This window comes from Plecotus auritus (assembly GCF_963455305.1).
Source record: "Plecotus auritus genome assembly, chromosome: 1".
NCBI lineage: Eukaryota > Metazoa > Chordata > Mammalia > Chiroptera > Vespertilionidae > Plecotus > Plecotus auritus.
Window position 1 is genome coordinate 95,292,448 of NC_137770.1, and position 12,436 is coordinate 95,304,883.

Sequence of the window (12,436 nt, forward strand, 5' to 3'; positions counted from 1 at the left end):
TATAGCGAAGGTTTATGATTTCTAGAACATAATAAATATTCTGTTGCCATTTTTATAAAACTGTGTCTAACTATGCTAATATAAGAAGTGCCTTTCTTTTTATCTGGTGATTTAGTTTGCAGCTAATGAAAAAAAAAGTCTCCATCAGCTCACAGGAACACATAGAAGGCTCTGGGCCATATGCCCAGGAATTTTCTGATTCATTCAGTAACTATCAACTTCCCAAAGGAAATACTTGAAATTCCGCTATTAAAAAATATATAAAACGAGCCAGGCTGGCGTGTCTGTGGTTGAGCCTCAATCCATGAACCAAGAGGTCATGGTTTGATCCTGGTCAGGGCACATGCCTGGTTATGGGCTCGATCCCCAGTGTGAGGTGTGCAGGAGGCAGCCGATAAATGATTCTCTCTCATCGTTGATGTTTCTCTTCTCCCTCTCCCTCTCCCTTCCTCTCTGAAATCAATAAAAATATATTTTAAAAAATGCATATATAAAATGCTACAAGAAAATAGTATCCATTAAAATAAGTGCTTTTTCTTTTTTTTAAAATATATTTTATTGATTTTTTACAGAGAGGAAGGGAGAGGGATAGAGAGTTAGAAACATCGATGAGAGAGGAACATCGATCAGCTGCCTCCTGCACACCTCCCACCGGGGATGTGCCCGCAACCAAGGTACATGCCCTTGACCGGAATCGAACCCGGGACCCTTCAGTCCGCAGGCCGACGCTCTATCCACTGAGCCAAACCGGTTTTGGCAGTGCTTTTTCATTTGTGAGACTATTATACATTTGAACAAAAATCTGCTCCAAAATTTTGTCAAATAAATTACTAAAATATAGTATACATATAATCAAATTAGCTGTCAGAAGTCAAGAATAAATGGAAAGTATTTTTATATCTAGATAAAGAGTAATCACAACTATTTCTAAGTTAACATGTCTAGGGTGCATGTAAGAAAAATCTAATAGGTTAAAAAGAAGTCAACTGGTATTTTACATTTTTTAAGATTATTTTGCTTATCTTTCAATAATTAAAAAAAAGTTGATCAAGAATAAACCTTCTTTCTCTTAATAATAGAAACAAATTCCTTTGTGTGCCTTTAATGATATAGGTACAGTCAGAGGCAAATATGACTTGTTTAAATATTAATGACATTTTAGATACCTCACTAAGATACAGTAATATCTCCTTTATCTACAGCTCAGCTATCTTACATACCTTATTTATAAAAAAACTAGTGGCTCGGTGCACGAATTCATGCACATTGAAAGGAAATTAATTAGAAGAAATATTTTAATATCCCTATTCACCCTTTCTCTATAACAGAAGTGTCAACCAAATTCATGAGGGACAATGACAGATCGAAAGACACACGTGCAATTGGCGCCAGCGAAGGCTTTACAGTATATGTATCATGCATGCCCAAGTCAACTTAACCTTTTATAGATATAGAACAAACTTGCTTAATTAGACCTGCTTTCTGATGTAGCTAAACTTTTTCCAGCCCAGTGAAGCACCCCAACTTCTCTTTCAGGTAATTGTCAGCAACACAGCAGCAAATATCAACACGAAGCAGATTATTGTTGTAGGGAGAACAAAAGGTAAAATATTTGACTGCAGAGTGTTTGACTATATTCTGTGCAGTGAGAAAACCTGAAGTCATTTTCAAGGTCCACCATTTCTTACTTCTTTTCAGTCGGGTCAAGTTTCTAAGCTTTCTAAATCTCCATTTTCTGGCTAATGTAAAGAAAGTAGGATTCCATTGAGTCTCCTATCTACCTACTCCAGGACTTCTGTGAGGATCAAATGAGATGAGGCATGGGAAAACGTTTCACAGACATTTGGTTAGTGTAAAGTGTTTCCACCTGGGTATAAAGCAAGTTGTGTTCCTGGGCTGAAGAAACTGCAAGGAGGCTAGTCATAGCTAGGGAGAGGAAGCCAGGTGTTGCTACTTGACATCATTACCTGGACAGAGGGAAGGACACTTAGCATATTAGCCTTTTATATAGATAGATAAAACCAAAATCCAAGAAGTGCACCAAAGTTCTTTACACAAAAGGCATGTTAGATGGGTCACATTCTCAGACATTTTGCTCTCAAGGTAACTTACTCTGAATCTATTCACTTTTTTATACAGAATTCTAACAAACTTGGCTTTTCAAATCCACATGAGATGAAAAGCAACAATTATGAGCCCTAGCCAGTGTGGCTCAGTTTGTTGGGTGTCCTCCTGTGTACCACAAGGTTGCTGGTTTGATTCTGGGTCAGGGGCATGCAGGAGGCAGCTGACTGATGTCTTGCTCTCACATGCATGTTTTTCTAAGAAAACCCAAAAAACAATAAAAAAGCAATTATGAGAAGCTATTATAGACAAAGCATACCGATAATAGCAAAATGCAGTATCTGAGAATTTACAGGTATGAAAATCAAAAGGAAAAAGTCATAAAAGGCCAAAGTTGACCCTTCTAAGGTTACTTACTTAAAGAGTAATTTTACCTACTTCAGGAGACTCTCAAATCAGCATGCTAGTACATTATATAATTGAAATTAATGACAACCTTGCGTCAATAAAGTCCCTCTGTTTAAGTATTATATTTTGCGTCAATAAAGTCCCTCTGTTTAAGTATTATATTTTGATATCGGCCTACCTCTTGATAGGGTGACCACATCTGGTTTGCTTGGGATTGTCCCAGCTTAAGCCTGTTGTCCTGGCATAATTATTACTAGCTCTTCCCTTTATTCTTCCAAGTGTCCTGGTTTGGACTATAACTTTTAGGGTCATCCTATTGAGTGTTTACTACGTGCCAGGATTTATTCCAGGTGCTTTCACTTGTCCTCATAATCCTATGAGAAATGGAGTACAATTATTACCCCTCTTTTAAACATGAACTATAAGACTGAGAGGTTAAATGATTTCCCTGATATCATTCAATTAGTAAGTGTTAAAGGCCTAAAGCCTATATGTGAACAACCCAGACATCTAACACCAAAGTCCTAAGACTTAAAACACTGTAATACATAGTATTATCTCTCCTTAGGAAGATGAGTATTGAACAGGAGGAGGGAAATATGCAAGGTTTTAGAAGGATTAGGAGATATATATATAAAAAGAGGTATCAGCTTTCTGGAAAATGTCTATATAGTCCTATGGTTTTCATAATCCCATAAATTTACAATACTGAAACATCTAAGAAAATCTTTTTTTAAAAAAATCCTCACTTGAGGACATGCTTTTTATTGATTTTAGAGAGAGGAAAGGGGGAGGGAGAGAGAGGGAGGGAGGGAGAGGGAGAGAAGCATCGATGTGAGAGAAACATTGATTGGCTAGAGATTGAACCCACAACCTGGGTATGTACCCTGACCTGGAATTGAACATGCCACCTTTCGATATATGTGACAACACTCCAACCGAGTCACACCAGCCAGGGCAGAAAATCTTGAAGAGTAAATATAGGTCAAATTTTTATGAGCATGGGCTTTCTTAGGAAACAAACATTTCAAAACAATATTTCTCTACTTCCTCTTTCATTTTTTTATTTCAAAATTATTTTGGGGAAAAATATTATCTGATCAGTCACATGTGAACAACCAAACTACACTAAAAAAAAAATTAATAGTAACAAACATCATCCCTAGCTGGTTTGGCTCAATGGACAGAGCATCGGCCTCTGGACTGAAGGATCCCAGGTTTGATTCCAGCCAAGGGCACATGCCTGGGTTGCCGGCTGGATCTCCAGTAGGGGCGTGCAGTGGGCAGCCAATCAATGATTCTCTCTCATCATTGATGTTTCTCTCTCTCTCCCCCTCTCTAAAATCAAGATTAAAAAAAAGATTAAAAAAAACCCAAACATCAACTCAGAGGCTACTTTTTTCTTCATTCTGAAAAAGATGCTACATATCAGCTAATTAGTCTTTAAATGGTCATATTAAGTAAGTTACAAAAATAAAGAGGTTCAAAGACACAATACTGTACTTATTTATTTGGTTAATCCTCACCGGAGGATATTTTTCCATTGATGTTTTATTAGAGTGGAAGGGAGGAGGAGAGACAGAGAGAGAAACATTCATCAATTGGTTGCCTCCCACAGGTACCTCAACCAGGGTTGGGCATCGAGCCTGCAACAGAAGTACGTGCCCTTGACCCGAATTGAACCCGGAACCCTTCAGTCCTTGGACCGACACTCTATCCACTGAGCCAAACCGGCTAGGGCTGTAATACTTATTTTTAACATTTAAAAAAAAAAAGTATTTTATTGATCTTTTACAGAGAGGAAGGGAGAGGGATAGAGAGTCAGAAACATCGATGAGAGAGAAACATAGACTCAGCTGCCTCCTGTACACTCCCTACTGGGGATGTGCCCACAACCAAGGTACATGCCCTTGACTGGAATCGAACCTGGGACCCTTCAGTCGGCAGGCCAACGCTCTATCCACTGAGCCAAACTGGTCAGGGCTTTAACATGTTTTTTAATCTACTTAACTGCACTCATTTAGAATAGATAAATTATTACATCCTCATAGCCCTTTCCTGTTTTGTAAAAGGCTTTTCCATATTTAATCCTCAGCAACCAGGTATGGTAGACAGATAGTCGCATTCTCATAGTAGGAAGAAACTGAGGCTCAAAGAGATTAATTTGCCTAAATGCTTTATGACAGGAAATTGAAGTGGAAGGATGACTCCCAATTCTACATGGAAAGAAAGCAATTACATCAATGCTTAAGAGCGAAAGAAAAGCCTCAGACTTCCTACTGGTTGAAATAAAACAGAGTATCTATAAATTCATGCTGTCTGAAAAGCAATAATCACTGGAGTCTGCCTGCATTTCTCTAGTAGCTTTAATATCCATTGAAAAATGAATAATCATATTTGTTTTGGATCTCAAAGTATGAAACTTGCAAGCAAAAACAGGACCTATAAAAAGCAGAACCAGATTATTTTCTCAGAGTGGCAAATGTAATGAAAGGTGTTCCCAACTCCTCTATGATTTACCACTGCTGAGATTATTTCTTAAGAAGGAAACACTTTTAAAACAATTTTCTTCCAAAGCTCATTTGCCAGATTCCATAAATTAGTTGCTACCAAGGACTTATATCAGAGAAACTCCAAACTAAACAAAAGGCTTTTCTTCCAATCTAAAAAGGTACATTAAATACACGATGCTGGCCACATTACATAATGATGGAAAACAACAGCTGATAGCCAGTTTGGGACACATGCCAACTGTTCCCATTTGTCTGACAATATTAAAATTGATTGCTACAACACTGTTTTCAAAGAAAATCATTATCTCTAAATGAGAAAGTATAATCAACTAAAATCCTAAAAAAGGCTCAAGATAATGGTGCCTCTCTGATTTAAAATATTAGTTTTAAAAATTTTAATGTTCTGAAGTATAAGTAAACACATCTCAACAGCTTTATATATTTTCATATACTTTATTTTTTAACACTTATGATTTTGCAAGCTAGCAGTAAAATATTATCCTCAATATTTTACTAATTAGCACCGTATACCTTTTAAAGCTAACTGGAACATTGTTTCATTGTAAATGATTGTAAAATAAAATGATCATATTAAATGCCAAATTAGTCTCAAGTAACTTGCGAACCATTAATTTTATCAATATTTTTGGCTTTATGCACAAAGATGTATTTCAAAGACGAACTTAATAGTAAAATCAGTTCTGTCAATCTAACAAATCAAAATACCACAGTTAAAGCAATATTTAATCTCTGAAATTATATAATAAAGAGGCATATACGAAAATTGAGAAATCAGCAAAAAAAAAAAACCAAAACACAAAAGATACTATATAACTTATATAGTGTTCCTTATTTCTTAGAAAAATGAGGAAAATCCCATGGTACAAGTATCAGTTACACATATGGTTTTGTATATGTCAGTATCTTCCTGCTTTACTTAGAGTTTGGCCTTACCAAAAAGCTATCAGAATGTTCAGGGTAATTCAAGGGACAGCTGGAAGCCTGAAATAAAATTGCTCAGTGCATAAGATCCCAAGCCATTCATATAATTTTAAATGGAAGCCTAGATATTTAACTTCTATTTGTTTCCAACTAAAAAATCTTTTGAAAGTACGGAAAAATATCTAATTAATATATTCAAATTACTTCTACACATTAAAAAAGGGGGATTTTTCATTTCCTGTTTTGTGATAAGAGCATTCTTCAGAGCTATGGGGTTAAGTTCTAAGCCACCACTGACTGCTTACTAGCATGCCTGTTTTGCATACCAGTAGAATCCAGTCCAGTTTTGCCATTTGTGGATAACTATGACAAGATACAAAAGCATGTGTATGCCATAAATAGCTCTGGCTAACAGCAAACTGCTCACACTGAGCAGATCAAATTCTCTATAAGGAGAGCAGTCTGGACCACAGCCAAACCCCACTCCTAATATTTAAAACTGCTATATCAATTATTTTTTTTCCAATTTGTAAAATATATTAAGAAATAGTAGCTAAAACAAAAGTCCCTAAATATGAGAAGTATTATTAAACTTGTGGACATTTTACAAATTATTTTTATTATAATCAAATACACAAGAGCTTCCTGCTTCTACTACTTAACTACTTAAAAATGTAAACGTGAATTAAAAAATAACTACCCTAATTTATCTAAAGAACAAATCAGGTATTGGAGAGTATTTATGTCAAAGTGCAAAAAAAAAAAAAAATTCTGATTTCCATATTAATACATAAAGAAACAAACTACTGCTTATAAAAGTATCCCTCTATATTTTATATTAGTTGGCTTTAGGATAGTATATCTTTTTAAACCAAATAAACCCAACAAAACTGGAAAATACCATGCATGAATGTCGTACGAAAAAATTCTTAAATGACCAATGCCGAGATTAATAATAGCTGTTTGCTTCACATAACATTTGCAAAATGTCCAAGGAAAACAAGGCAACGTTCCGTAACATGCCACAATTTTTATTGCAAAGTGGCCATTTTTGTGAGGGTGGGGAGTTTGATCTCAAAAACAACGTTCCATTTAAGGCTCTTTTATACAGAAATTGCCATCATGACTGATAAAGTATATTTAGTGTTGCAAGACTTACATGGTAAACATAAAACTCCTACCTACACTTATTCAGTAGTGTACACTCAATGGAAAACAAAAAGGCATTAATAACAGCTACTTCTTTTCAGAAGATATGCAGGTAACAGGAATGAACACTGACTTACTAGGATAAGTTGATGACACCGTTAACACAACTTAATTGGCATTCCTTTTGAAGGTGGGAAGTTAAACTCAATACAAAAAAAAGTGCTTTCAATGCATAGTGTTATATCCGTGCTGCCATGTCACAAAAACAGGCTTGCCAAGGCAGGTGAGGTGTATGAATGCTGGAGCCTCACAGAACTGCAATCAAATGCAACTATAAATAATACTGAATAAAGTTTACCATCTGACCAGTGGATAATACTTTCAAGGCATTCAATTGGCTTACCCTTTGCAGTACTCTAAGCTATTCACATTGACAATCACATTCAGTGTAGTGCTTGCTGCAAGGGAGGCATGTAACCAGTTGTTTTGGCTATAATTTCATGGGAAGGCATTCCTTGGGTTCTACGTCAAAATAACAGTATTAAACAGTCTAATGGCAATCACTGATAGGCTGCTTACATGAATGATATTTCCTTCATCCATTGTGTTGGAAGGACCCAGTGGGAAGAGGAAAAACAAAAACAAAAACCTAATACTATTCCAATTGACTGAGCTGGAGAAATGGAAGCTCCTTAAGATCCACATGGCACTTGACTGTCATTTTATAAGGGTTTTCCTTCAAGTGAAACTACTACGTTGCCTCCCAATTTCTCTCCAAGTGTTGAACGGTCCTTTATGTCATCCAAGCCATTTACTTGCCACTCATGTTTAATACCTAAAAAGAAAAAAAAAACATGACCCCATTACCTTATTATAATTAAGAAAGAGTAATTCTTCTGCACAAAATATTCCATGTTTGTACCTGTAAATTTCTTCTTAATGGCATCTTTAGAGCTAGCATAAATCATCTTGCTTTTTAAAGGTGCACTTTCAGGAGCCCTACAGAAGAAAAAAAAATTGTTGAATACCACTTAAAAGAAAAACAAAGGCAAAACTGACTATGTTAATAACAATCCTTGCATTTTAAAAGTACTTTTTTCTTTTGTTTTTACACACCAGAATATAAATACTAGGTCTTCTTTCTTAGACTCTTTTGTTTCGTATGTGGCATCGTACAAAGCATATCGGCAATCATTCAGAGGTAGCAACTTCACAAAAGATGTGTAGGGGTCCTCTACAGTATCACCAATGTCACCCACCAAGATCTGCTTTGCTTCCTCTACAATTATTTGTCTTTTGTCATCGCTTAAACAGAAGAGAACTGCTTTCTTTCTTTTTTTGATCTCTTCTTGTGTAGAAGATTTCCTTACTTTCATATCATTAAAAACTTTGATGACTTCATCATTCACTGTAACTCCAGAAGCCTAAAAAAAACACACAAAAAACAGTAAATCAGAATAAGTATTTTGGTTTAAACAAAATTACTATTTGCCTGGAGAGGATTCACTTTAGTCTGGACATCAAAAATTGCACCTTCCCGTGCAAGCAGTACAATCAGATTTGCCACATTTTAAGTGCCAGTATATTATGCATCTAAGGATTCTAACTCATCCTGCCCCATCCATCCTTTTAAAAGTGGTTTGCTGGTTGAAGTAAATGGGAGCTCGATGGAAAGGGACAAATACAAGCTGTCCCATCCCTGAAATGTTTCCTCTTTCACTGGGTGATGTCAGAGCTTCGGGAGCAGCAGCAAAAATACCTTCTGTATTGTGTCAACTCTGCAGGCCTTAAAAAAAACACTTGGATTTCAGTTAATGCTTCTACTATTTTTTTCTTTAAAGTCATCTAGCCAGAGCCGTTTCCTCATAAGGAAAGAGAATCAAGTGTGAACTCCAAACCGCCCACAGCTTCAACGTAACTGCCTCACAGCGCGAATGCAGACACCAAACTAACGGGTCTGGTGCAAAAGCTTTTCACCCGAGAAAGCATTTTAAGAAGACTTTTCCCATCTCCCTAACCTCTCCGAAAGGGTTTTTATTACAGGCCACCCAGACCCTCACCAGAAACCTCGGCAAGGGCTTCAGAGCACGTACCAATTTTAGATCGCGCATGTTAAGTAAAACTAGGCAGCGAAGGGCAAACGCGGCGCTCGCGGGGCAGCTCCGCAGCCTCGCCCGCGCCCGTCACCGCTCCCGGGGCCGCGCCGCCGCCCCCCGCCGCCGGCGTAGGCCCCCAGCGGCGCCCGCGCCCCGGCCCTCCCGCCCCCAGGAATCCGAGGAGCGGCAGGGCCCAGCCTGACGGCGGGAAGGCAGGCCGGCGGAGACCCAGCAGCGGGGCGCAACGCAGGAGCGCCCACCCTTGAGGCCAAAATCAGGTTAAAATGGCGGTCTCCCTCCCAGGCTCGCAGGCTCGCCGCGCACGGCCCCGGCCCCGACCCCCGGCCCCCGGCCCCCGGGCCGGCGCGCCCGCCTTACCATAGTGCCCGCGGCTGTAGCTGCGCGGCTGGGCTCGGGCTCGCAGGCACAGGGAGGAGGAGGAGGAGGGGCGGGGAGCGGAGAGTGCGGGGCACGCCGGGAGCTGCAGCCCAAGAGGCGGCGGCGGCGGCAGCGGCAGCGGCTGGGGGGCTGCGGGCGGGCGCGCGCGGGCGGGCGGTCACGTGGGCACGCCCCGGCCGGTCCTTCCGCCTCCGCCCCGCCCGCGTCCTCGACCTGACCCCGGCGCGCGCCGGCGGGCCTGCTGCGCGGAGCCGCCTCCTTCCCCCGGCACCGCCCGTCCGGCGTCCCTGGCGGAGCGCGGCTCCCGAGGGGCGTCTCCGCGCCGCCTCCGCGGGGCGCTGCGCCCGGGTCCCGTGCGTGTGAGGCGGGTGACGCACCAAGGTGTCTTCTATCCACCGGTGGTTTCCCTGGAAAGGGGCTGGATTCCAACCTTTTGAGTCATTTTGGAAAGCCCCCCCACCCCCATGCTAGATGGGGTGAATTGTCAGATCTCCTTCCTCCAATTAGATGAGGGAAACACTCTAGGGGTTACCCAGTTGATTGAATTACTCCGGAAAAAAACAAAATGATAAACAGGTGGAAAATCACTGTCTAAAGTCTGTGCTTGAAATAATAGGGGGAACATTGGTAGTAACATCCCTTGGTAATACCCTTTTATGTGTTAGATCTCATAGGAGTGGATTGGGCTCTCTTCGAGTAGTCTTTCCTGCAAGCCCCAGCCCTCAGCCCATCACGTAGTGGACCCAAGAGTAGAGATTCCTCCCTCTTCTTGGCGATCACCTCTTCTAGCTTGTATAACTGAGCCAAGGCTCTTTAACTAACCTTTCTACTGTTTAACAAGGATGCCACTCGTCATAGAAAAAAAAATGCCACTTTATACTGGGAGGAAAATGTTCATAAGTATTTAAATGAACTAATGAGTTTATAATGAAAATGTTATAAATGAAACACTTTAATTAAGTATTTAATTACTTTGGGCTGATTTATGCTACCTTTATCCTTAACATTTACAATTTCTACTTTACTTACTTCATTTGTAAAATCGGTAAAATGAATTTAAAACTCTGATCAGTAGTGAAACTTATTTTGTGAAAAAAGACTTGCACTAAAAAGGTAGAATTTTTATTGCCTAAAAATGTTGGGAACAAAATAATAAGTCCAGATAAACCTTGAAGGAAACTAGCCAGAAGTGCAGTGTATTTGGGGCTGGGAGTTGGAGAAATTTGGGTATTAATGTTGGCATTGCCCCATCTCTCTAACCTCCACGGCTTTCCATCCCTGCAGACCTTAGGTGCTTCATGTGTAAAACAAGTTCTGATGAAATGATCTTTAAAGTACTTTCCAGCTTTAAAGTTCAGTTTCCTACTATATCAGTGTTTCTCAGGAAATAGTGGGTATACCTTCTCAGGATTAAGTAAGTTTAGGAATGGAAAATCATAATGAGAAGGGGTTATGTCCTGGTCTGTACAAAATGATAAATTCTTGTATCCAAAATTCAACATATTTTAAATGGAGGTTGTCCAGCAAACATAGATCTAGTTTTTATGTCCATTGTTGTGTTTATTTTCTTGACGGGAAGAATGACTTAATTTAGAGACAAAAAATTGAGAAGAAATTTTTCAATGTCTAAGCATGAATCCCAAGCAAGTAGATAATAATATTTTAACATATAGCTGGTACATTATAGTTTATGAAACCTTTCACTTTTTTTTTTAACTAGGGTGTTAAGTTGAATGTATTTTCTTTTTTAAAAATATTTTTATTGATTTCAGAGAGAGGAAGGTAGAAGATATAGATAGAAACATCAATGATGAGAGAGAATCATCAATCCGAACGCCCCCTACTGGGGATTGAGCCGGCAACCTGGGCCTGTGCCCTTGACTGGAATTGAACCTGGGACCCTTCAGTCTGCAGGCCAACACTATCCACAGAGCCAAACCAGCTAGGGCACCTTTCACTTTCTTTATTTCTCTCTTTTTAAATTTTATTTATTTATTTATTTATTTATTTATTTACTTACTTACTTACTTACTTACTTACTTACTTACATATGTCTCCTTTTATTTTCCCCATTGACCTCCCCCCAGCCTCCCTTACCCCCCAGTACATGCCTTTACCTCCCCCCCCCCCCCCCCCCGGTGTGTTGTATCCATTGGTTATGCTTATATGCATGCGTACAAGTCCTTCGGTTGATCTCTTACAGCACCCCCCGCTCAACCTCCCCTGCCTTCCCGCTGTAGTTTGACAGTCTGTTCAATGCTTCTTTGCTTCTGTATCTATTTGTCCCCCATTTCTTTCCTTTAAAAAAATCTTGCCTCTGCAGACTAGAAATAAACATATAATAACAAAAAATGTTTGAGTCCCAATTTCAATGTCCAACAGTTCTGAGTCCCCGTTTCAATGTCAAACAGTTCCTTATGTGTACATGTCAGCAATGATATCTGGATGGTGGGCACATGGTGGCAATGCAGGTCCGACCCTCTCTGGTTTGGTCCTGGGCAACCTGCTGCGACGCACAGCTGCTGACTGCTAGTGTGGCAAGGCGTCGTCAGCGTCTTCCATCTCTGGACTGTTTCTCCTCTTGTCTTCGTGGTTGGAGCAGACCTGTCAATTCCTCTCTGTTGCAGGAATCCACATGGTCTTGGAGTTGTTTTCTGAAAATATACAAACATATTCTTGACCAAAAGTTAATAAAGGAATCTTTTCTATATAATTGATTTGGGATCCTTTTTATTTTTGCCCAAATGATTTTCCTTTGTCTTATTTAGACACCATGTGTGTTTTTCATGGGTGTCTTGCTTTATCGGGGGGATCTCTGCCCTTCCCAGCTGCAAACTGTCTCACCAACTACGCCTCCTTCGCCAA

At 39.7% G+C, this 12,436-nt stretch overlaps 1 protein-coding gene across 2 annotated transcripts; it reads right to left on the reverse strand.

Moving 5' to 3' along the window:
- Nucleotides 1-6,937: 6,937 nt before the first annotated feature.
- Nucleotides 6,938-9,851, reverse strand: CFL2 (cofilin 2). Of its 2 annotated transcripts, none has more exons than XM_080668377.1 (4): nt 9,551-9,851; nt 8,193-8,500; nt 7,999-8,075; nt 6,938-7,911 (listed from the first exon to the last, which is right to left on the reverse strand). In XM_080668377.1, the coding sequence occupies exons 1-4, from the start codon at nt 9,551-9,553 to the stop codon at nt 7,799-7,801; spliced, it is 501 nt and encodes a 166-aa protein (XP_080524503.1). In that variant the 5' UTR covers nt 9,554-9,851; the 3' UTR covers nt 6,938-7,798. The 2 variants fall into 2 exon arrangements, with proteins under 2 accessions (XP_080524503.1, XP_080524502.1); XM_080668376.1 differs by lacking the exon at nt 9,551-9,851 and adding an exon at nt 9,170-9,291.
- Between the last annotated feature and the right edge of the window lie 2,585 nt (nt 9,852-12,436).

Coding starts and splice junctions, on each gene's coding strand:
- CFL2 (XM_080668376.1), bottom strand. Junction 8,076..8,192: donor GACCTAGTATTTATATTCTG/GTGTGTAAAAAC, acceptor TTTCTTCTGTAG/GGCTCCTGAAAGTGCACCTT. Junction 7,912..7,998: donor CATTAAGAAGAAATTTACAG/GTACAAACATGG, acceptor TTTTCTTTTTAG/GTATTAAACATGAGTGGCAA.